Source organism: Trachurus japonicus, chromosome 23 (assembly GCF_045865225.1).
Source record: "Trachurus japonicus isolate A0001 chromosome 23, Traja_1.0".
Lineage (NCBI taxonomy): Eukaryota > Metazoa > Chordata > Actinopteri > Carangiformes > Carangidae > Trachurus > Trachurus japonicus.
The window spans coordinates 7,097,044-7,122,313 of NC_140929.1; the positions used below are offsets into that span (position 1 = coordinate 7,097,044).

Sequence of the window (25,270 nt, forward strand, 5' to 3'; positions counted from 1 at the left end):
AGACATCTTTACGAGTCACGACTGCGGCGATTGATTCAAACCTGCTCCTCCGTCATTCTCAGGTAAATAAAACTGGATGTGAAGCTGCTGTTGTGCAGCTTTAAATGTTGTTTTTATTCACCTCGACCTCCTCCGTCCGAGGGTGCGTTTGATTTCACCCTTTTCTCCGTTTTTATTTTGTCCCCACAGGCCCGAGCGGATATCTAGACTCCTACTGCAGCCATGGCGCTCAGCGATGCCGATGTACAGAAGCAGGTAATGAACCTTTTTAACCTTCACATCGACCGACTCCATTGATTTATTAATAATAAATCTATAATCTATGTGATGATCCAACGCGCTGCTGTTGGTTGGTTTGATTACAACACCGAGACATGGCGGCCTTTTATTTTGAAAAGCGTCCGTCCAGGTGAATGACATTGAGGGAGCTGCAGTGTATTAGCATCGATTGTAATAGAAACACACACATATTCACGCCAGCTGTTGAATCATCTGGTGTTTTATTAACTATATTATGGTGTTATTTATCTATATAAGCAGCCATTTTGTCGCCGGTGCAGTATAGCTGATGTGCACAGCGTCATATTTCGATGATCACATGATGAACACATGCCAGGGCCTGGAAGAGGAACTGGGAGTCTCTGAGTTTCTATGGGAAATCTCCCTAAAGACTGAAAATGAGCTTCAGAAATAAAACTACAGGAGTCCGTCCTGATGTTATAGATGATATTTGGATTGATTGATTCATTGATACTTCATCTGTCCCTAAGGGAAATTAATTTGTCCCTCAGCTCATCAGTTATAATGACACTAATAATAATAATTTATAATGAATAAACAGTGGCAACGCAGTGAGATCTTTTCTTCTCCTGCTCAGACATTTCTCAGCGCAGTGACAGTCACTTCACAGCAGGACGACAAACCTCTGCTTTCATTATGAGGACACTGACATGAAGCAGAGTCCTTGCACTCAACAACAGCCCATAATATTCATGTGTATTCATGCATTTTCATCTCAGTCAGTCACAGAAATAAACATCTAAATGTCTGAAAGATGAATAAATCTCCAAAAAACCTCAAACCGCAAAGTTTCCTCAAAGATCTGTGTTCTGGATGAAAACCTTTCTTTATTTTTCACAATAAAAACTTTATTTAACCGTTTTTTCCCCATTTTGACAAAGATGATGACTGAACCAATACCTCACTGATACAGTTTATTGATTAATATTTTATATTTTTACAGTTCAAGTGTAAAAGGACAGCTGAAAAGAATAAGAACATATAACTTACATCTTCCTGGATCAGGAAGTGAAGATGCAACCTGGGGATTTAGTCTGAAATCTTTATTATTGTGCAACATCTAGAAGATTTTTACATCCATGTTGTTAGACAAGTCTTAAATGATCCTGGAAACATGTTTAAATCAGCTCCAGATGTTGTGCAGGGACCTAGTGATTGCTTTACACATTGATGTGGTTTTGTTGTCCGACATGTCTTTGAATGCATCACCTGAGAATTACAATCATTGTGGTGGAGTCAAAACAAAGTTTTAAGGTGATTCTAAGGTGGTTTTGATCCTGTTTTATTATGTTTTATCCACAGATCAAACACATGATGGCCTTCATCGAGCAGGAGGCCAATGAAAAGGCAGAGGAGATCGATGCAAAGGTACAAACACAAGTTACATGATAAATCACAGCAGATCAATGATCAATCACTGGTTAAACAGTGGAGAAAGTCATCAGTCGTTACTGTAGCGCCCCCATCCGGCCAGACGGTGCACAGGGTTAAAGTGTATTTGTGTTTTATATTGTGATATTTTAATGTGTTTTTATATTGATCTATCATTTTAATCAGGAAACAACAACATTTTGCAGCTCACACTTTAACAAACACACCAATTCCACCTTAAACAGTTTCATGTTTCAGTGGTTAGACGTTACAGCGGGTACAGTACAACAGACCTTTAATGTCTGAGTCCGGCCACTGGGTGGCGCTGTGAGCACAACAGTTCAAACAGGATGTAGTCTGTTCAGAGACTAAAATCTGAGCTCTTTGAGATATCAGGTGATTTTTTTTTTTTTTTCCACATCTGATAAAGAAAATTTTGACTTAATATTTACGTTTAATCTTAATTTAAAAGTGGCTGAGTGATTTAACAAAAGAGTTTAAGACTGAACAAATAAAACGTAGAGGTGAAAAGTGACTTTTGTGTGAAGTCGTTGATGTTTGAGCTGATTAACAGCGGTGATAACAGATAAATGAATAAATAGATACAGGTACTGATACAGTTACAGGTTCTAGTGAGGTTTAGTTTCTGTACATGAGATAACGAGTCACATTCTTCTGTTATATTATAGAACTAAAGTTAGATTTCTCAGTTTTATTTTGAAATCTAATAAGTTTGATTAGATTTTGTTTAGATTTGCGGCTTTGAATTCCCAGCCTTTTGACTCGTACTTTGAAAAGCGCTCTGTCTATACATAGTTCATTGAACACATCAGATCAGCATTAATCAATGGTATCCATCTGCAGCTGATTGACTGATCGATTGATTTTTCTCATCAAGAGAAATTTCTACAACGTCTTTGATACTTGATTAACTCTTAAAGTCACTTATCACATAAGAAAAATCAAGTTCTTTTGGTTCCAGCTTCTTAAATGTGAGAGTTTCTCTGTCAATAATCAACAGTATGCACATAATTTATATTAACATGTCATTTACAGATTCAGTTAAGTGCAGAATTAATGGTATTTGCTCCCAGGGATCAATCAATGAACAGATTGATTCTCAGAGTGTAATATACATAATACTAAGTGTTATAAAACAATTAAATGAATGAATTTGCCTTTTTATTCACAGTTTTCTGTCACGTTACGGACAAATTAGTCGCGTAAATATTCTACAAATGAATTGATGATTTAATAATAATCAGATATAGTGGGAATTGAGTCTCGTTAATTAAACATTTTTAATTACAGCCCCTGCTCTGGGAGTAATTAAAGGTTTATTACGGAGACTTCCTGTTTCCCTGTGAGTGACTGTGTCTCCTCCTGCAGGCCGAGGAGGAGTTCAACATCGAGAAGGGTCGTCTGGTCCAGACCCAGAGGCTGAAGATAATGGAGTACTACGAGAAGAAAGAGAAGCAGATCGAGCAGCAGAAGAAAATGTGAGTCATGGCGAGACATCACAGGACACACGTCCACTCCTCCCTCCCTCCCTTCCTTTTTTTTTTTCTTTTTCTTTTTTTTTAAAGAACAAAGACGCGGCTTCATGTGCGACACCGACTTCTCTAATTTTATTTAGTCACTTTGTCCGATAATGTCTCTTCTGTGACCTGCTGATAACCGTCTCCAAGGTTTCCTCCTGCACAAACACAACCCACTTAAAAAATCTAAACAGCCCCCGTATGCGTGTGTGTGTGTGTGTCTGTTTTTGTGTGTGTGTGTGTCTGTTTTTGTGTGTGTGTGTGTGTGTGTGTGTGTGTGTGTGTGTGTGTGTTGTTGTCTTCCCAACAGTCAAATGTCTAACCTGATGAACCAGGCCCGGCTGAAGGTGCTGAAGGCCCGTGATGATATGATCTCGGTGAGTCGCTGCACATCGTCGTCCTGTCAACGGGCTTTATGTTTTATGTAAACAAGGAAATGGAGTATGTAAATATATAATATATATGTGTTTGTGTGTGTGTACGTGTGTGTGTGTACCCTCAGGAAATGTTGAACGAGGCTCGCCAACGGCTCGGTAACGTTGCAAAAGACCCGTCCAGGTATCCAGCTCTTTTGGACGGGTTGATCCTACAGGTTTGTTTACACTCACAGTTAATGTACACACTCTGTGTTGTTGTTGTTTATACACCTTTATTTATTTATTTCCATTGGCCACTTCCAAGACAGACTTATCATCCTGTGGTTCATCCAGTTAAAGGGATAGTTCAACATTTTTGCCCATTGCCGTAATCCCTTTAATCATAGCAGTAGGTTCGTTACCTTTAATTGTCGGTGCAAGCTGTTTTGAGAACGGCGGAGCAGAGCCGTGAGCTGCTCAGAGCTGGAGGTAAATGCAGAGACTGCATCTTGAAAAACTGCCCCCGACGGGAACGTGCATCAGCGGTTTTGCATGAATTTACCTCTAAAACAACTCTGTCTCGTAACGTTCAGTTATTATCTCATAGCGTGGTGAATGTGCAGGTCACAACTTGTCCACCAGAGCGTTTTGGAGTTGTTGGATTGTGTATTTGATGAGTTTGATGAGGGAAACCAAGAAATCCCATGAGCCTCCGTAGCATAGCTCTGAGCAGCTCGCGGCTCTGCTCCGCCGTTCTAAAAATAACTTGCACTGACAATAGGGACTATAGGGATTATGGCAATGGGCCAATTTGTCAAAATGTTGAACTATCCCTTTAAATGTTACATCATAGTTTAACACAATAATGGAAATTTAAGAGGAAAAACAACCGAAACAAATAACTATCGATAAAGGTTCAAATTAATCATAAATATAAGTAAAACAGCATCCAATAATAATCATAATGTCATAATGTTTTCATATCAGGGCTTCTATCAGCTCCTGGAGACCAAGGTGACGATTCGCTGCCGTAAACAGGACGTTCAGTTGGTGCAGGTGAGTTCATCCAGCGGAGTCACTGTGTGGATCATCAAGGTGAGCTCACGTCACCTGACAGAGGTCACTAAAGGTCAACGCTGTTTTCTCTCTGTGTGGCAGGCGTCCATCCAGAGGAACATCCCCAAATATAAAGACTCGGTGAAGAACAGCCTGGAGGTTCGCATCGACCAGGACAACTTCCTCTCCCCGGACATGTGAGTGAGCGCCAGAAAAATCAAAACTCACTCACTCACTGACTCTACAGCAGGTTTTTTTTATTTATTTAACATTTTATATAAACATTTATTCTGTGTGTTTGCAGTTCTGGAGGAGTTGAGATCTATAACGGTGACGGAAAGATCAAGGTGGCCAACACCCTGGAGAGCAGACTGGACCTGATGGCTCAGCAGGTAAATGGGTTTAATAAACATTTAATTAAACGAAAGAGAATGACGCAGCTTTTTAAATCAATAAAATCAGCGTAACTTTCTTAATTTTTATTTTTTTACTCACACACGAGCTGCCGGTGAAATCAGCATCTTATAATTCAATATTTTTAAACATTTTATTTTGACATTTTTCCATCTTTTACTGTGAAACACTTGATCCAGAAACATGTGAGCTAATTAAACTTTAAACAGTTAATGTGATTTACACATAGAGATGAGTGTATACTATATAAAACCACACATAAATCTTCACATGTCTCATTCATTTTTAGTTTTTCTTCATTTATTTGTTTGGTTTCACGTTTCTCAGGCTTTTTCCTGTCACTCCTGTGGATTATAAATAATGTGATTAATAAAACTGTCATCAAACATCACATCACGGTCATAATCAGTTTAATGCAGATGTTGTGACATGTTGTTTTTATTAGTTTGTTCCTCCACTTCTTGTAATAATGACGAGTCCTTCCTGGTTCAATAAGGGTTAAATAAACACATGAATGACTTTTAGTTTAGAAACTATTACAGCTCTGTAATTAAATCAGCTTTTTAAAGACGGAGTTGCAGTTTCTTAACGAACATGTAATTAACAAAATGAGATTAGCGCCACTCTCACGATACCTGAGGCCTCAGACGAGAGGCTCCACGTGTCACATGATTGAATGACGGATGTTTTGAAGTTTCTGTGTTAAATTGGTTTTACTTTTATATATTTACAGTGTAATTAACCTTTAGTCACACTCCCAACACAACAAACAGACAAAACCAGTGAAAAAGAACTAACAGAATAATAGAACATGGTGTAACCAAACACAGCAATACATCATAATCAATAATAATTATTGAAGTTAATGGTTTTAAAGCGTGGGATTTAAGAATCACTGTAGGATATAGAAGCTATTTTACTATTCTTTTCAGCAATTTATTGATTTAAAATGACATTTTGTTTGTATTATTAGTTTGTATGACTTTAATCCTTTTTTTTTCATTTAAAAGTGAAAGTTTTATTTTTACTTATTTATTTTTTACCAACAATGAGATGTTTTTATAAACGAATTGATAAAATGATTATCAGGTGAACTCATCTGTAGAGTGTTTGTATTTACAACTTCAGTTTATACTTAAATAAGTAACTGACAGATTGATTAATGATTCAATCAATAGATATATCGCTAATTAATCAGAAAAAATACCAGTTATTGATTCACTGATTCACAATTACGTCATTTTTCTAAGCAAAAACATCAGTGAGAATCTGAAAGCTGAAAATATTACTATAAACTATCCCCTGGCTGGAAAACATGTCACCATGAGATTAATTGAAAGAGAAAAATCCGTCTGGGATTGAATTAAATGATTAATGGAGAGAGAATAGTTGTCAGATGAACTAATAATGAGTGTAACATTGATTTACTTGTTTGTTTGTGTGGTTGCAGATGATGCCTGAGATCCGAGTGGCTCTCTTCGGTGCCAACCCAAACCGCAAGTTCCTGGACTGAGAGTCTGTGGCGTGTTAGAAGAGGAAAAAAAACACACAAAAACACAAAAAACTCCTTTTATTTTTATGTTGTGAAAGATAAACGGCATCATTCCTCCTTTTTGTCTGTGAAGAGCAAAAAAAAAAAAATTCCGATGCAAACAGAGAAGCATCGTTGTCGTGTGATGATGTATTGTTGTATTTTTTCTGTGCATTAAGGGACATGATAGACGCTGCAGCTCAACACTGGAGAAGTGCATCGTGGGTACTGCACAGGCTGTAACAACTGGTTTACTCTCCTGCTCCCCCCCCCCCTTTCCCCACCTTTTCTTTTTTTTGTTTTGTTTTTTATGTAGGGTTTACAATGATTAGTGTGGGAGGAGGACGGGGTCGGCTGATTGGCTGGATGTCGGGACAGGTCGTCCTTTAATTGGATCAGTCTTCATGACAAACACACAGCATCTGTGTCACAGTTTCATTAACCTCCACCCTACAGTATCAGATGCACGGGGGCATTGTGTCGCTAAATGGGTGTCTGCTCCCACCAATCATCCAAACTGTATCCTAGTAACAAAACACAAACTGAAACCTGGACCTTCATTTAACGACAGAGTTAATTTATTGATGTTACATCGACTGTGTTGATCTTCTATCATGAACTATATGAGTGGGTGATATCGTTCCACAGGGTGCACTGTACTGTATGTATATGAGGCTCCAGATTAAATTATATGTATGTGTGGTTGTTGTTTTTTTGTTTCTTAATTTTTTTTTTCTCTATTTTTGTTTTGATTGTGTCTCAAACTGAAAATGTTATATTGTGGAAATGTAAAAAATAATAATAACATAATAAAATCTAAATCATTAGTTCCACTTCTCTGCTCGTCTGTGTCCTCACTGCAGGTCTCTTTCTTTCTTTTCCTTTTTTTTTTTTTTTTTTTTTTTACATTTCTCTTTTTGCAACAGTGGCCATTCATGCTTCCTTCATTAGTTTATCACATGGTATTTGTCAGACAAAAATGCCCCAATTATCCAGTTGCTCCGAGTATTTTGCTGACATGCAGCTCGACAGATAGCAGAGGGTCTGTCAGGAAAACAAGCAGAGACGGCTCAGCCCCGAGACGCAGAGACAGCTCCTTCTGATTTGTGAGTGTGTGTTTTTTTCTTTTAAATGATTTAAAGTCACTATATGTTTGTCTTTTAGGTTTTTTATTAATCAGCTTCTCTTTGTGGTTAGTTCTAATTTAAGAAAAGGGAAGGAAATAAGTCATGGTCAATCTTGTGAATGGAGCCGTAATCCGAGCTGAGCAGTGTGTTATCATGTTGATTACCTTCTAACAACTCTGTCACATTTATTCACAAAGCCACACAACCTCTCAGAGAGACTTTAAAGGCACTACTTAAGGTTTTTTTTAATGCTTTTTTTTTTGGTTTGTTTTTCCTCAGGGTGTGTGAGCATGTTCTAGGAGGAGGACGGCGCCCTCTGGTGGCACACACAAGGACATGCTGATCTCAATCTGCAGGGCTGTGGTCATCACCTGTGTGCCCCTTCTGTGGATACTGGTGAGGCTGGCCGATGGGATGCCGCGGCCGGACCCCGCTCAGAGGGAGCTGCTGATGCGTCAGGAGGCGTCCAGGCAGACCGGGGGCCAGGTGGCGCTGACGGCGGCCGAGCAGAAGCTGGACGGTTACCTCCACCGGCTGAAGGAGCAGGAGATGTCTGCCGCTCTGTTCCCACCTGCTCTGCACTTCTTCAAGGCAAAGCCGCTCATTCAGAAGAGCTCCATCTTCAAACTGCTGCAGAAGATGCCGAAAGGTAACGAGGAATAAAATCTGACTTGACCTCAGCTTCATGAAAGAAAAGCTTTGATTTAAGGAAATACAGCAGAACCTGTATCCCGGGTATTTCCACAACACATGAGTGGAGCTCATAAAACATTGATCCAAAAATAAAACTGAAATACACAGACAACAACAATTTACTTGATTTGAGTGTGAATGATGCTCATGAGTTAATTTGTCTTTGTAGCATCTTCCTGGGGACAATTTTTTGAATTATTTACTAAAGTGGAGGAAAAAGAAAAAGATGATTTGATGATAAAATGTATAATATTGATTTGGAATATGTGCAAAAAGTTTGTAAAATGTGCAAAAGGACTAAAAGGAGACACAAAATGTCTAAAGAGATATAAAACAATTATGCAAAATGACTACACACAGACATAAAACAACTATGTAAATCTGTCACAGACAGTTTGCTGCGTAATGTGTTTTAGTGTTTTATGGCACCTGCCAGACCAACACTGTAAATAAGAATTGTGTTCTTAATGTTTTGCCTGTTAAAATGAAGGTTAAATAAAAATAAAACTCTAACAAGGAAACGCAAATCTATAAAAGGAAACAAAAGTTCAGCAAAAAGATGAAAGACAGAGACAAAATTTTATTTAAAAAACTACTACAAAGACAACCAGATGAGGGAAATGACTGTAAAGAGACATACAGTTATAAAATGGCTCAAAATTTCTGCAGAGAAACTCACGACAATCACAGGAACAGAAGAAAAATGAGGGATACAAAACAACTTCAAGGACAAACAGACCACAAAGAGACACAACGTTAAATCTCAAGAAATTGACTTTGAAAAGATGCAAAAAAACTACAAAGAAACACACAACTACTCTTTGACCGTCCCATAATCCATCAGTGTGTGTGTGTGTGTGTGTGTGTGTGTGTGTGTGTGTGTGTGTGTCATCGTCAGGTGCGGCGCTGCACATCCACAGCTCGTCCCTGGTCGGTGTGGAGTGGCTGGTGAAGAACGTCACCTACAGGCCTCACTGCTACATCTGCTTCACCTGGGACAACTCGGTCCGCTTCCTGTTCTCCGACCGGCAGCCCTTCCCCCGCTGGGACTGTTTCTACTGGCAGCTGCTGCAGACGCTCAGGGACAAAGTGGGAGACCCGGCCGGCTTCGACAACAGGTGGAGTGACACATCTGGGCCCAGTTGTTCTTTATTTGTTATTTTGAAATCCCTTGTTTTGCCATCCAGGGTCACGTATTGTAATCCATCTTTTTATCTCAGTTGTTCAAAGCATAATTTGATTATTTCTAGATAATAAGTGCTCTAAATGGGACTGTGAAGGCTAGTAGGTCTGTAAAAAACAGGCAGAATAGCAGCATTGAGTCACTCAAAGTGTATTGATTTGAAAATGGGATGTTTGTATTATTTTTTGCTTCTTCAGTGTCTTTTAAACCACCAGACCTTATCTGGTCTGGCTGTTTAAATAAATAAAAAAGCAATTATACAGTAGACATTAGTGAAATACATTGTGAATATTTAAGTGCTTCAAATTTAAACTTCAAATGTCATTTAGCCTAAATATCCAGACAAAATTCTTAATTTGTGGAATATTTAAAAGTTAACTTACTTGCTTTTTAATATACTCTCTGTAATGGTTTGGAAATCAGGTGCAAAATATAAATCAATTGTTTATTTGACCAGTTAGATATTAATTTAACTCACATTTTGTTCCTGAATCCACCAAACTGCTGGGATCAGAATAATCCAGATTTTTTTTGGATCAAAATTTTCCTGATTCTACTAAAAAAGTTTTGAACAACACAAACTGAGGGTTTGATCCAGAACCAATAGAATCCGTTTTTTTGTTTAGAACAACCCATTTTCAAGATTTGATCCAATCCATTCTCAAAAAAAAAAAAAACTTTAAAAAACCCTGGTGTCTTCCTTTCAGTTTGATGCAGCACCTCACTCTGTTCACCGAAGATCCGGACGGAGAGTATCCGAACCAGGACGTGGTGTGGGAGAAGTTTGAGAAGGCCTTCATCGCGGCTGCAGGCCTCATCACCCACGCCCCCGTCCTGAGGGACTACCTCTACAAAGGCCTGGAGGAGCTGCACCAGGACAACATCATGTACCTGGAGCTGCGGAGCGGCCTCTCCAGGGTTCGTGTTCACCACATCCAGATCATTATTTTTTGTCTCTTCTATTCATTTCTTACCCTATTCTTATTATCTTTTTGTAATGTTTTGTGTGGGAGGCAATGCAAGTAAGATCTGTGTATATGACAATTAACACCTTGAATCTTGAATCTTACTGTGTTTGCAGACGTACGAGCTCGATGGAACGATTCACGACCGAGTCTGGACTCTGAAAACGTTCCAGGAAGTTACAAAGAAGTTTATAGCAAATCATCCAGACTTCCTCAGTGCTCGCATCATCATCTCTGTCAACAGGTAAATGATCGATGTGTCTATATCTGTATCTATCTGTATCTAGCTATATCTATAGCTATAGCTATGTATATCTATCTGTATCTGTTATCTGTCTCTCTATATCTCTCTATATCTGTATCTATCTGTACCTATGTCTATCTGTATCTATATCTATATCTACGTATATCTATCTGTAGCCTATCTGTATCTATCTATCTATCTATCTATCTATCTATCTATCTATCTATCTATCTATCTATCTATCTATCTATCTATCTATCTATCTATCTATCTATCTATCTATCTATCTATCTATCTATCTATCTATCTATCTATCTATCTATCTATCTATCTATCTATCTATAGCAACATCTAAATTCATATTAAAAATGCTCTGGTGTTTTCATGAAAATGTATTTAAAGTGTGAAAAATAAAAGTGCTGATGATGCACAACAATTACAGCCTGTCAGTCAAAACTGTGCTTAGATATATGACTTTATTAGATTAAAATTAACTTCTTTGATGCTAATTGGTGTAAATACAACGTCTGATGTGGTATTATGTGGATTACATGGCGGGCAGACAATGATGATGATGTGGCATGATCATGGTCTGCAGTGATTCGAACGTAAAGGTCACTGTAAGCGGTTTTAGGAGGGAAAAAAAAATCTTTAATCATAATTTAATATATTTGGTCTAATTTCATTTCCTAACTCCTGGAAATGAAAACAGATATTGAGCTATTAAGAGTTGTTAAAGGGGCATTCCACCAATTTAGAACAAGTTGGCATGTGTTGTATAATGTCTGCTGAGACTGCGGAGGAGGTTTATCAGATCTGGATACCACAAACAAAGAACGGGAAGTCTGTGCCACAACCTGAAGGAGCAGTGGTATAGTAGTAGTAGTAGTAGTGGTGGTATAAGTAGAATATGTTATTCATAAAGTGAGAAAATAATTTAAGGTGTTTCAAAGGTGCTTTATTTGAGTTTTGTTATTCCATCTATGTGGTTTTACCATCCGAGAAACAGGTTGGTGTCAGCCAATCAGAAGCGAGGAGGCTCTGAACCTCTCCTCTGATTGGCGGACTGTTTTCTGAGTGATCCAATTAAAATAGAGCTGATTTCAGAATAAAACACTCAGAGAAACAGGATTGATCGATCCTGCAAGTTGTTGGATGGATGTTTGGGTCCAGGTGGTGAGGGGGCGGGGCTTTGAGTGACTGCTTTGTTGTGACATCACAAAGTGACAGGAAGTCCTGACGGCTGGTTTTAAGGCTCAGTTTCTGAATACAGGCTGTGTGCATTTCTCTGTGGACTGAGGCTTTACTCTAATACTTTCACAGTATTAATATAGAACCTAGAGCTTCTTTATAATCACACTGCACATAGACATCTACCTTTATACTGTTTGGAGCTTTAACACAAACATCTACCTTTATACTGTATGGAGCTTTAACACAAACATCTACCTTTATACTGTATGGAGCTTTAATACAAACATCTACCTTTATACTGTATGGAGCTTTAATACAAACATCTAAATGTCTACCTTTATACTGTAACTGTCTTTTGTTTACCTGATGGTTGCAAATGTGATTATTATTGCATTTTATATTTTATTTTACATTTGCTGTAGTAATTGTGAGAAGTTTCCAGTGGATATTCAGGGTCCTTGGACATGAAACATTCAACAACCTCTGTGTTTGATTGTGTTTGACTTTGTCACCTTAAATCTGAGTGAGCGTGGTGTTCGGCAGGTGTGTCTGACATCTTTGCTGCTCTCTTCAGGGCTCTGAGTGTCTCTCAGGTCAAAGCGGCTATTAAAGAGGCCATCCAGCTGCAGAGGGACTTCCCAGATGTTGTGGCAGGGTTTGACATGGTAAGATCGTGTGAGCTGTCATGTCGGACCTGTTCGCTGAGTGTGAATCATTTCTCTTGTTTGTTGAGATGTGGTTGTGGTTTTCAGGTTGGCAGGGAGGATGGCAGTAAGACTCTGTGGTACTTTAGGGAGGCTCTGTCTCTGCCGGCCGAGCTCGGCGTCACGCTGCCTTACTTCTTCCACGCAGGAGAAACAGGTGGGAAGGTCTTCAACAAGAGAACACCTCAAACTCTTTTATTTAAAAGTACAAAACAAAAAAACAAACACTTTAATCCCTCTGTGTGTGTTTGTGTGTTTGCATGTGTCTAGATGACGAAGGCACCGACACAGATCAAAACATGCTCGATGCCCTTTTGTTCAACACCAGACGTATTGGCCACGGCTACGCTCTGGCTCACCATCCAGTCGCCAAAGAGCTCTCCAGGAAAAGAAACGTGGCGGTGGAGCTGTGTCCCATCTCCAACCAGGTCAGATTAACTCTCATTTAACAACAGTGAACAGAGTGTGTAGCTGTGGTGGTGTCTGATGTATTAAAGGAGAATTCCGGCCATTTTTGACCCCTAAATCATTGTCTTGATGGTCACCCAGTGTTGGGGGGAGCAAAAAACGTGACTAAAATTGATGCAGGCAAACCGGAGTTACACCATGGCCAGACGGCGCTAGCGATAGCTACAACGCTAACCTATGGGAGCAATTCTTTCAACCACAACAAACACTCAAAAAACAATCAAATATCTATGGTACATGACTCGAATCCTTAGAGACACCACTGAACTCATATAGTATAAACAGTATAAACTTTGTGTTTTTGCATGTAATCACTCACATCAGATAGCCAAACTCTGAAACATCCTGGAAAGACATTACTATTCGATCGCAGAGCGCCTGCTCACCCCACCACAGAAACAAACACTTTTCCCTTGTTGTGATGATTTCTTTACAAAAATAAGCAGTCGAGCAGTGCAGTGGTAATGTCCAAAATATCTCCAACCGTTTATTTCAAAGGGGTCAAAAATGGCCGGAATTCTCCTTTAAGTCCCTGTGTGTGTGTGTGTGTGTTGCCTTCAGGTGCTGAAGCTGGTGTTGGACCTCAGGAACCACCCGGCCACCGTGCTGATGTCCGAGGGCCACCCCATGGTGATCAGCTCCGACGACCCGTCTCTGTTCGGCACCACCGGCCTCTCCTACGACTTCTACCAGGCCTTCGTCGGCATCGGAGGCCTGAAGGCGAACCTGGGCACCCTGAAGGAGCTGGCTGCCAACTCCATCAGGTCAGAACCAGCTGCTCTGATTTCTGTGTGTCTGATGTTAAAGGGATAGTTCAACATTTTGGCAAATTGGCCCATTGCCATAATCCCTGCTTGCCGAAAAACTGCCCCCAACGGGAACGCGCATCAGTGGTTTTGCATGAATTTACCTCTAAAACAATTAAAGGTAACAAACCTACTCCTAAAAGTATAGGGAATATGGCAATGGGCCAATTTGCCAAAATGTTGAACTATCCCTTTAACGTCCAGCTTTAATACAGCTGCGAACACTGTTTTATCTTGTAACACGTTAACGTCTTTCTGTCTCTACCGAACTTTTATTACACTCCCTGTCCTGTTTTCATACAGTCAGAGAAATCATATGAAGAAAAAAAAAACCATCTAAGAATCTGACAACAATAACACAACATATTTCTTTGTTCTGTGGAGGTTTTTCCAAAAAAAATAAGAAAAGAAAAGAAAGAAAAGAAAATGCTTCTCTTTATATTTTATTAGCAAAACTACAATAGAAACCCAACTTTATTGACCTGCAAAAAAAAAAGTCCCCAACATTTCCACAATGAATGTAACATTTGCTAAAAACTTAAGTCTCCAGCTGTTTTAGGAAATTATTGAGCTCCTTTTGTATAAATAAAAGTTTTTACTGACAATAACAATAATATAGAAATAAATAAATCACCAGACTTTACTGAATTTTACTGAACTTTATGAAACTTGCTCACAAGAAGTGTCAGAAATCACAAAGAAAGGAGGTCACCATTATTGCTTTTGTCAGTGTCATTGTGTTGTGTGGTTTAATTGTAGTCATGGTGACAAAGCGGGTCGGCGGTTTGATTCCTGCCTCCCTGTTGCAGTGATCTGAAGACATTCAATCACGAAATTGCTCCCAGTGTGGATCAAATAAAATGTACGTGGCTTTGAAAAGAAAAAAAGAAAAAAAAACTTAATGTAATATAATGCAGTGAAGGTCAGGGTCTTATTTAAATCTGTCTATCTGGTGGTATGTTCAGTGACCCTCTGACAACTGAAATATCACTGACTCAATTTTGACACATTTCACTAATCCAATCAGGCGTTGTAGCCTACTCGGGGGGAGGAGAGGCGTGTCGTGTCGTGCGGGAACTCTGTCGATCTGAGAATAATCACAGCTCACAAATGATTTTTCACAAGAGGGGCCCTTTAACTGCGACATGATGAAAATCTCATTATCTCATTACCTAGTGATGGAGTGATGACCATGTTTACTTACTGTTTTGTTTTGTCGTCGTCGTCTTGAATGCACAAGAAGGAGAATAATGTAACTAGGGGCGACGCATTGTTTACACCACATGCAGGTTTTTTAAGTCTCTGCAAGTTGATTTTCACATTAGAGACGAGTGGAGACCGATGGCAGGGAGAGTAGAAAACAGTAGATTGTGATAAATGAGGGAGGAAAATGTGCAGTGAAGTGAAGTGTCTGTTTTTATATGTTTTCGTGTCACTTCTGAGCCTCTTGCACATTAATGTGCTTCAAGTGAAGATTTCCTACAAAGGCACATGCAGGTGAAAAAAAAATCACATTTAATTCAGCGGACGTCATTAAAAACTGGAGATCTTTTCATCATATCATCTTTTTTTGTGCACAACACAAAACAGTCTGAAGATTTTTCCTTTAATCCACTGAATCACAGCGTGTCAGAAGTTTACAAACCCTGAGTTAACTTGGCTTGGAAAAATTCAAAAGACATTATGTCATAGTTTTCAAAGGCTTTGAAGAGACTAAATTCAAATTTAAGACCTAAATTCAAACACAGTGCATCCTGGCATCATCCAAAGAAATTGGCACAGAAAAACAGAACAACAGAAAAAAGTCAAAGCCACAAAGTGTGTAAACATCTGACTGTATGGAGGTAAATTTGTGTCTTTATTATTCAATCAAAAAACAGTTGATTTAAACAAAACAAAAAACAAAAATTTGCATTGAAAAACTTTTTTTTTTTGGATTGAAGTGACTCTTTATTTGATTGAAAATATCTTTTTTGTTTCAATCAACTTTTTTTTGGATTGAATAATAAAGACACAAATATCCTTCCCTTAATATGGCCCAAATAGAAAAAAGATTACTTTAATCCCAAAAAATATTTTCAATAAAAAAATAACTCACCTCAATAAAAAAAAAAACTTTGGAATCAAAGAAAAAAAAAAGGGTTCAAATGCATTTTTTTGATTGAAGTGAAGTTTGTTTTGATTGAAAATATCTTTTTTGTTTAAATCAACTTTTTTTTGGATTGAATAATTAAGACACAAATGTACCTCCATATGACTCTCTCTCTATGAAATGAATCAAAATGACTTCATGTTCTGTAAATGAAAAATGATCATATGATTTAATGTTGAGAAGTTGCGTAAAAACACACACGGATGTATTTGGTGAAGGTGTGTGTGAGAGCGTTCCCCTCCGTCACAATCGGATAAAGTTTCCTCTTCGTGCAGGTTCAGCTCGCTCCCCGCTCACCTGAAGGACTCGGGTCTCGTCATGTGGCAGAACAAATGGGACGCTTTCATCGCCGAAAACTCATGATGGCCAAACCAACAATGGATCCTGTTTGACTTGAATGTTTGCTTTAGCACTAATAAAATATGCATCGGCCATAGCCAGCCTGTATTTACTGTAGGCCATTTGAATTCAATGCAAAGTGACACAGTTTGTTTTGTCAAAGAGAAGCTGATAAAAGACTGTAACACTCCCTGAGCGAGGCTGTAGTCGGAGGAGACAGATACTGTACATATATGAAATCTCTCATAGGAGCTTTGACTGTTTTTACTTTAGACTTTAGTACAGTACAGTATTTTAAAGTCGTTCAATGCTTTTTCCTTTTTCCTTTTCCTTCAGGATTGTCAAAGCAAAAACTGTTCAAAAAAACAAACTCACCACTTTGACAGAAGTTCATATTTTCTTACATTTGTCCCAAACATATGATGCAAAAACAGGACTTAAATAATAAAAAATTAAAAAACAATCACTTCATTGTGATCCTGTCACTCTTATTGTCCGGTGCAAAATGTAAACTCACCCAGAGATGATCATTTTGTTCACTTGTTCTGATCTCTACTGCACTGCAGTTTTTTGGGAGGGGCTTTGTGCAGTCATGACTCAGTTATTATAAACTCTTCTGCTCTGACCTGCCTGGCAGTCGCTCTTTGACCAGGTGTTGTATATTCCAGCTCTGACCACTGCATTGCTGAACGACAAGTTTGTAATGGTTGTTTTCGTCCATCGCCACCTCCAGACACCTCTTGGTCTCTCTGTTCTGGATCGGCCCGTCCTGCATGGGCACAAAAAAGCATTTTTGAAGACATCGATGGTCATCAATCATTCGACAAGATTTCTACCTTTAAAACTTTTAAATATTCACCTGTTTAAAGTCCCACAACATGTGGAACTTCTTCTGCTGGGCGACTTTACATTCGTACAGTCCCAGGTAAACTCCGGAGCCGGTGTCCACCAGGCAGCGGTTACTGTTGTACTTGTGGGATTTGATTCCCCCGATGTAGATTTGTCCACCAGTGCGATAAAAACATCGCTGTAGCGGAGACACACCAGTTAACCTCACTAATTATAATAATAATATTCACAGTTTGTCTGCGTTAGTGTTGCCGTATTGTGTCTAAAGGCTGAAATGTGTTCAAATGTGTGGGAGAAATATTTGAGGTGTTGAAATTCTACAATCTACGGTGGCCCAGACAGCTCAACTGAAGACACAAATGTGCAGCAGATTCATACAGGTGCAGCAGCATCTTCTCTCTCTTCCTTGTTATTTGACTTAACGCAAAAAATAACAAAGTTATTGAGAATAAAAGTGATGAACCTGCTGGGACACACTTGTTATTCAATGCTTGTTTTTAGTGTCCCCCTGGAAACACTTCCTTTGTGTTGTGGGACTGAATATGGAAGTATATTACTGTATTGTACCATAACAGAAAAAAAATTATAAAAATATTATGACCTGAAACGTTTATTGTAATAATGTTTTGACACTATTACGACAAACAAACTTACCAGGTTTTTACAATATAATGTACATTATGTTATAATGTTAAAAAAAATCAGTTTGTATCACATTATAAAGTGAAACGTTGCATGTTTTTACAACATAATCAATAAATATATGTTGTAATAAAATATTAGAATAATAAACTTTCGGCATTGTAGTAATGTATGATGACCTATGATGACCTATGATGATTTATACCTGAAACATGTGCAGCACGTTTGTTTACTTTTCTTACGTTGCAGCGTGTTGAGCCCTCAAGGCCACCATAGATACACATACACTTGCACAATAATCCTGCTAATCCCTTCCTTAAATCCACTTTTTGAAAAATGTGTGACTGCAGCGCAGCAGTGAACGTACCTGAGGTGCGTAGAAGTGACATCCGTACGTAATGGGAGTGTTCCCAGGCACCGGGCCCTGGTCGATGCAGAGATCTGGCTTCAGTGTGTTCCTCAGCTGCAAACACAGATAGAAAAGAGATCTAGAAGAAAGAGAGTGACGACTCCTGACGTTGCAGCAGCTGAGGCCGCACTTTAAGAAAAGACATTTTATTTGTTTTTTGTCGCATTTGAATTTCTATTTTGTACAAATAAACACATTGTGGTTCTTTAAAGGTTGATCACCTATGGGCTTCTAGTCCTGTGTGGTGGTGACTACTGTATGTCTGTAGCGCCCCCTCCCCTTGGCCTGTCCTATTTTGCTTTGTTTTGTTGTGCACGGGGGCGTTTCTGGGTGGAGAGCGAGAGAGTCTGTGTTTTCTCTCCAGCCAATGACAGAGCTCAGGTGAAGCTACGTGCAGCAGAGTAGGACGGCTCAGGGCTGCTAGCCCCTCTAGCTATCCCGGATGTTAGCGAGTGCTAGCATGTCTCTCTGTCTTTCAGCAGCAGCAGTCAGGACCGCACAGAAAAATAAATACAGTCTGAGTGAAGCGCTGGAGCCACCAGTGGTAACAAGTATGAGGGCCGTTGTGGTGAGCTAGCTCGATGCTAACTACTGCTAGTGGTAGCGGTTAGCTTCAGCCACTAACACCCTCTTCCCAGCTCACCACAATGGCCCTCCTGCTCGTTACAGCGTAACACTGGAGGCTCCTGCAACAACCTTGTTACAGTCATCCGTACAGTCAGGAGCCGGAAAACAACTGAAAGAAACAAATTATTCCTTTTTCACACAAATTTTGGATCATTTTGAGGGACAACAGTGATTGAATATGTTTCCTGTGTCTTTTATGATGATCAAAGTGGAATAATGGTAAGTATTAAAAGGATTATGTGTCAGGGGCGTGTCCAGACATTTTTGATAGGGGTGGCCCAAGTGGGGTACTGACTTATGGTGGGGTGAAGTGTGAGCGTGTGAGCATGAGTGCCTGCGCGCACACATTACATACTCATGTGCACACGCAAACACGCACCCACACAGGTTTTGGCCATAACCCAGTTTTGTCTGCAAAACCCATATCTATGTGGCAAGGTGAAGAGGACCCGGGCGGGGATTGAACCCACACCTCCCGGGTAAGAGTCATGCGCGCTTGCCACTTGGCCAAAGGGACATCCCCTTGGCCAAGTAGCCAGGGCGCACGATCAATTGGAGGCATAGTGACAGGAACCTCAACTGTCACATCTCTCCCCCTCTTTTTCACAAGCACGTCCTCGTGCTTCCGTGCAGGCTGCCACACATTAGGAATCCATGGACCCACCCCTAGTGCTACATGGATCCTGCCGACAACGCCAGAATGTGGCAAGGTGAAGAGGGCCCGGGCGGGGATTGAACCCACATCCCGGGTAAGAGTCATGCGCGCTTGCCAGTCACCCAAAGGGACATCCCCTTGGCCAAGTAGCCAGGGCGCATGATCAATTGGGGGCATAGTGACAGGAGTTGTGAAAAAGAGGGGGAGAGATGTGACAGTTGAGGTTCCTGTCACTATGCCCCCAATTGATCATGCGCCCTGGCTACTTGGCCAAGGGGATGTCCCTTTGGCCAAGTGGCAAGCGTGCATGACTCTTACCCGGGAGGTGTGGGTTCAATCCCCGCCCGGGCCCTTTTCACCTTGCCACTACTTAAATTACTAACACTGCAAGAAAAACTGGACCTACCCAAGGCCACTCCCTGAACAAGCCACTGAATATGTGTCATGTCTTGGCTCACAACTCAACCATGTGTGTACGTGCCAAACCTTGTTTACCAGCCAGTGTGGATTATACTCACCCGGGCTAAAAACAACTGAGGCTACAATATAAGGATGTGGTTTAGGTACGTTTCACTGTAAAACAATGCACAAAGCATATCATGGATATATACAAGATATGGTTTTAAAGTAAACTGTGGTTTTGCTGTTTAATAATGTGTGATGGTGACTCACAGCTCCGTAGCCGAGCAGGTCGTGCAGTGGGTCCAACATTGGGTAGACGTTGTCCAGGTACCATTGGAAGGGCTTACACTTTAACTTCTCTCTCAGCTTCTTCCTCTCCGACACATCCCCGATGTCTATCCCATGATTCTGTGGAGGAGGAAGTGCACATGCGTTTACACACTTCTGTCATTGACCAAGTTGGAGTTTATAAGGATTTGCCCCCAATCTCGCCCTCACCTCCAGTGGAAGGTTCCAGTTGATGTTGACGTTGTATTTGTATTCGTCCATCCACACCTCCGCCACCCTCAGTGCATTACGCTGCACCATCACACCATAGTCCGGCAGGTAGGGCTTCATTGCTCGCTCGATATGGGCAATTTTAGAGCAAGATATGACCTCGATGCTGCCTCCACAGAGCCAGACCTGCAGCACAGACGTCGACCGGTTAGTGTACTGTAGAGCTACTGGCCAGTAACTTATATTTTCCATTCTTTGTCCTGAGGCTTCCCCAGGAAACATGAGATATAGGGAAGGTTAACATCTTAGATGAGGTGATTTTAAATAGCAATCATTCATATTTTAGTTAGGTGAAAAAAAAAAAACCTTGTACAAACACAAGAAGAACAAACAAATTCACCTGGGCCTGGAAACCAAAGGCCAGAGAGCAGCTCTCTGTTGATCTAGAGATAAAGCCCTGACTGTTGTTGAGCAAGAAAGTAAAACATTTTTTTTACCCGGATGCCGAGCTCCACATTTTCACCGCCATATATTTTCATCCCGCCGTCGAGGCTGCCGATCTCTCCGAAGAACTTGCGGTCAGCCACGAGGATCCCCATGATGGACGGAGTCCTGGTGACACAGTTTTGAAAACTCTAATTTTTACATAAGCTCCATGCTGACCTCTGAACCTCACTAGAACTCACAGGATGTGGGAAAAAAAAAAAAAAAGTTTAGATTTATTCTCAAAAATTAATTTAAAAAACTCAGAATTCTGAGATTGAAGTCAGAACTCACTTTTTTCTCTACAGTGGCCCTAATCCGAGCACATACGCTTTTTGTTTTGTTTGCTGAGGTTGTTAGAGATGCTTTGACAGAGGTGACGACTCTTAACACTTTGACTCACTTGCCGGGTTGAGACTCGTCCTTTAACTCGTACCACTCGGGTCTGAAGAAGTCGTACATGCACCACAGCGCCCAGTCGAAGCCGTGGGCCATCGTGATGTAGGGAGTCAGCGTCAGGTCGTCGAAGTTGACCTTATCGAACACCGGTGTGAGTATCACGGTGCGATCCTCTTTGATACGAGCCAACAGCGGCTCTGCCCTGCATGCACATACACACACACACAGATGAGATGGTTCAACTCGTGGAAAAACAAAACAACAACTCAAAAGAACTTGAACGCACCACTGCACGTGGACCTCGATGTGAGCGTCCAAGATGGCCACTACGTCCCCGACGGCGACCTTCCACCCCGACAGTCGGGCCTGCGTGAGGCCGAGCTGCTCAGAGTGCTGCACCTTCTTCACCAGGCCGGGCCGCGCCTCGTTGATCAGAGAGATGTACTCGTCCAGTTTCTCCTTCAGATCCTCTGCAAAGAGACAATACGTCAGTGATAACGTCATATGAAGTGCAGCTTTAAAACCTCCGTCATCATCACTACAGATTTGCACTCCTCTATTTGCTTATATTTCCTTTTATTGTTGCGATTATGGCTTTATTATGTTTTATTGCTTTTCCGGCTTCATTTTATTGCACTATACTAGGTTATTCAACTGTTCTTATCTGTTTCTTACAGCTTTTACCTCTATTTGTTTTTATTCTCTTTATCTCAGTCTGTGCTTATGCCTCTTTATATTATTCCTATGTCCTTTAATTGTATACATCATTGTACTGTACATCTTTCTGTGTTCCTCCTGGTTTTGCAGTTTATTTTCGTGTGTTTTTGTTTTTTATCATAGCACTTATCAAGGTGCTGTATAAGATAGATGAGGTATTATTATCTGATTATATTACATAAATAAAGTGTAGTTTTTTTTACTCTTGCAATGTAATTCCAATTAAACACAATGTAGTGTTTCCATTTCACTTTTTGGGGGGGCATCAAAGCCCTCCCACTTTAATTATTTTAATAAACTAATAAAATGTGGGGGGAAAAACCCAGGGTGGACTGTAAAGAGGCTTTAATACCAAACAGTATCATCAGGATCAGTTCCCACACTGTAATTACAGGGACTATTATTAATTATGTATTTAAGAGATCATTCGGTCATTATATTATATCAGAAAACCCAATCCTGATATGTGAGATACTGCCACAGGTGCACAAAGATATGACAGGTGAACTTCGACCCACCGTTGCTGCTGTGATCGTCCACCAGGATGATTTCCTTCAGCAGTCGAGCCGGCGTCTTGTCTATGATGCTGCGAATGGCCCGTTTGATGATGGAGAGAGCTTCGTCCAGGTAGATCAACACAACGCTGATAGACGGCAGATCGTCTGGGTACTTCTTCTCAGCACACCTGTGAGGAGGAAACTTGGGGTTTTTACAATGGGAAAATGTTTAATGAAAGTCTAACATGTCCTTTCCATTTAAGTGATACGTATGAAGCAACAAGAGAAAGATCGTAAGTTATGAAACAGTTGAAGAAATTAACTTGATTTAATTCATTTGCTTGTCAATCAGACAAAGGAGAGGTTGTTTTTTTCATACCTCAACCACCTGTCCCCTGTCCGATATACAGTATAAGAAAACCACGCTAGCTGAAGAAATCACTGAAGCAGTGATGAAAAAGCTGAAAGGTAGAACATGTAAGCTGAACGATGAATGACTTTAAAAGGTCTAAAAGTAGAAGAAATGTTAAAAAGGTAGAGGTAAAAGTTGAAAAACCTGCATGTTTAAATGTTTAGGAGTTTGAAAAGCTGCAAGAAATTAGAAACTAACAGCTGAAGAAAATTAATGAAAAACGCTGAATGTAGCTGAAGATTTAAAGCAGGACTTGTAATAGATAGATAGATAGATAGATAGATAGATAGATAGATAGATAGATAGATAGATAGATAGATAGATAGATAGATAGATAGATAGATAGATAGATAGATAGATAGATAGATAGATAGATAGATAGATCGATCACTTTCATTGTTTCTTTGCACCATTTGAACTTTTCCATCACACTCCTATCCTATTTTTTTAATCTTTATCTTCCCTGTTCACTTTCATTGACGCCCTTTTTTTTTCTTTTGTCAGTGTGTGTGTTTCTATTAAAGCACTGTCTATTAGTCACATTCTTTCCTTTTATGTGGCTCAGTTAAAGCAGCAGATATATTCATACTTTGAATTTGTTCCTTTGTTACGACTGGTGTTTGGTTCTGGCCCAGGTCAGGTCAGGTTATTACCTGGGGGGTCTGGTGTCAGGGATCTCCCTGTTGAGAGGGAGTCTGTCGCTGAGGAAGGCGTTGTATCCGTATCTCTGGAACAACTCCTCCGCCTCCTTCTGCTCCTCCTCTGACAGCTCGCCCCCCCACGTCTTGAACAAATACGAGTTGGGGAACAGTTTCTTCACCACTTTCCTCTCCTTCTTCACCTCTGGGTTCTGCTGAGCCACCGCCGCCGCTGCCACCACCACCGGCTCCTTCTGCTCTATCCTATTCATCAGATTGACTAACAAGACACAAGACACAGTTTGATTTATGCTTCATGCTAATGAAACGAGAGGTGAACCAACTGTCTCGCTCCTGTAATTTAATAACAGCAAATATTTGCCAGGTTTTGTCATGGTCAGTTGTGCACAAGACTAAATCAACATTTGTTTGAACAGCCCAGAGTACAGAGCGGTGAAAGAGCTGATGCCTTTTAAATGACTTCACTTGCTGTGCTAACAATGGGTTTGTGATTTGCTTTTAAAACCTGTAAAAAATTATTTTAAAAGGGTTGAAATTTGATACAAAATAGAGTGGGTTTTTTTCGGCATACTATTGATAAATGGTTTTCATAAAAAATTAATGGGAAAATAATCAGAAAGACTGATTGAAAGTTAAACTGCAGCTTTAAACGCGTATGAATCTGAATGTCAATTATTTGTTGACGTATAAGAAACTTTAAAAAAAAAACGAATTCTCTTTTAAAAAAGAAAAAATGTTGCTTTTCAAACATATTTATCACAGTTTCAGCCTTTTCTTTAACCAGTAAATCATCATAAATCAATCAACACTGACAGATTAAACCTTTAGAATGAATTAATCCAACTTCAAAATCAGGATTACTTAATTACACACACATAATTGACGAACTCCCTATTTAAATCAGATTTATATTGTATTTAAAAAGAAATAAAAACTCTTGGACTCACGCAGACGGTTCATGTCGGCCTCCATCTTCTCCATCCTCTTGATCATGCCGAGCCCCCTGAGGGAGTCGTTGTGGTGGGCCCTCTGGAGCCTCTCTGCGTGGGTGTGGACCTCCCTCTTAATGGAGCCCAGGTACAAGAGGGCCGAGGCCACGACCACGACCAGGAGTGATGCTCTGACCCAGCCGGACCTCATCCTGGAGCACCTCTTCATGTCAGCGGTCCGAGTCTGAACTCACGCTTGACAGAACAAAGAGGAGGAGGAGGAGGAGGTGCCCACTACCTTTTAGCTCAGGTGCTTTCTCTCTCTCTCTGTGTCTCTCTCTCTCCATCCACTCTCCCCCCTCACACACTTACATAAACAAACACACACACACACCTGTAGCTACACGCAGTTAGGAACCGGCTGAGTTCACTTTCATTTCTCCCCATCACATTTCACTTGGGGACCCACATGTTTGTCATGAACACCTGGGGGAGATGTGTCGTTTCTCTTCTCTTCTCTTCTTTCCTTTTGCTTTTGCTTTTGTTTGTGTCCTATAGATAAGATGTACAATTAAATATGTCTTTTATAAAGAAGCATTTTATGGAGCTAATTTATTCCCTCATTCTGGGAAAGGTGTGTTTTGTTTAGTG

At 40.2% G+C, this 25,270-nt stretch overlaps 3 protein-coding genes across 3 annotated transcripts; 2 read left to right on the plus strand and 1 right to left on the minus strand.

The window, feature by feature from the left end:
- Positions 1–7,399, plus strand: atp6v1e1b (ATPase H+ transporting V1 subunit E1b). Its single transcript, XM_085768763.1, has 10 exons — positions 1–62; positions 190–255; positions 1,603–1,668; positions 3,061–3,170; positions 3,520–3,586; positions 3,712–3,801; positions 4,553–4,621; positions 4,724–4,818; positions 4,926–5,013; positions 6,486–7,399. The coding sequence occupies exons 2-10, from the start codon at positions 223–225 to the stop codon at positions 6,546–6,548; spliced, it is 681 nt and encodes a 226-aa protein (XP_085624889.1). The 5' UTR covers positions 1–62; positions 190–222; the 3' UTR covers positions 6,549–7,399.
- Positions 7,400–7,540: 141 nt separating this feature from the next.
- Positions 7,541–16,629, plus strand: ada2b (adenosine deaminase 2b). The gene is made up of 10 exons (XM_085769116.1): positions 7,541–7,672; positions 7,973–8,342; positions 9,285–9,504; positions 10,277–10,487; positions 10,651–10,778; positions 12,547–12,637; positions 12,725–12,833; positions 12,947–13,104; positions 13,706–13,908; positions 16,378–16,629. Exons 2-10 carry the CDS (start codon positions 8,030–8,032, stop codon positions 16,463–16,465), a joined length of 1,521 nt encoding a protein of 506 aa, XP_085625242.1. The 5' UTR covers positions 7,541–7,672; positions 7,973–8,029; the 3' UTR covers positions 16,466–16,629.
- A 394-nt stretch (positions 16,630–17,023) lies between these two features.
- On the minus strand, positions 17,024–24,877 carry LOC146962437 (putative polypeptide N-acetylgalactosaminyltransferase 8). Its single transcript, XM_085769114.1, has 11 exons — positions 24,638–24,877; positions 23,685–23,949; positions 22,641–22,807; positions 21,692–21,875; positions 21,410–21,607; positions 21,021–21,135; positions 20,524–20,709; positions 20,296–20,433; positions 18,300–18,395; positions 17,301–17,468; positions 17,024–17,210 (listed from the first exon to the last, which is right to left on the minus strand). The coding sequence occupies exons 1-11, from the start codon at positions 24,846–24,848 to the stop codon at positions 17,046–17,048; spliced, it is 1,893 nt and encodes a 630-aa protein (XP_085625240.1). The 5' UTR covers positions 24,849–24,877; the 3' UTR covers positions 17,024–17,045.
- Positions 24,878–25,270: the final 393 nt, after the last annotated feature.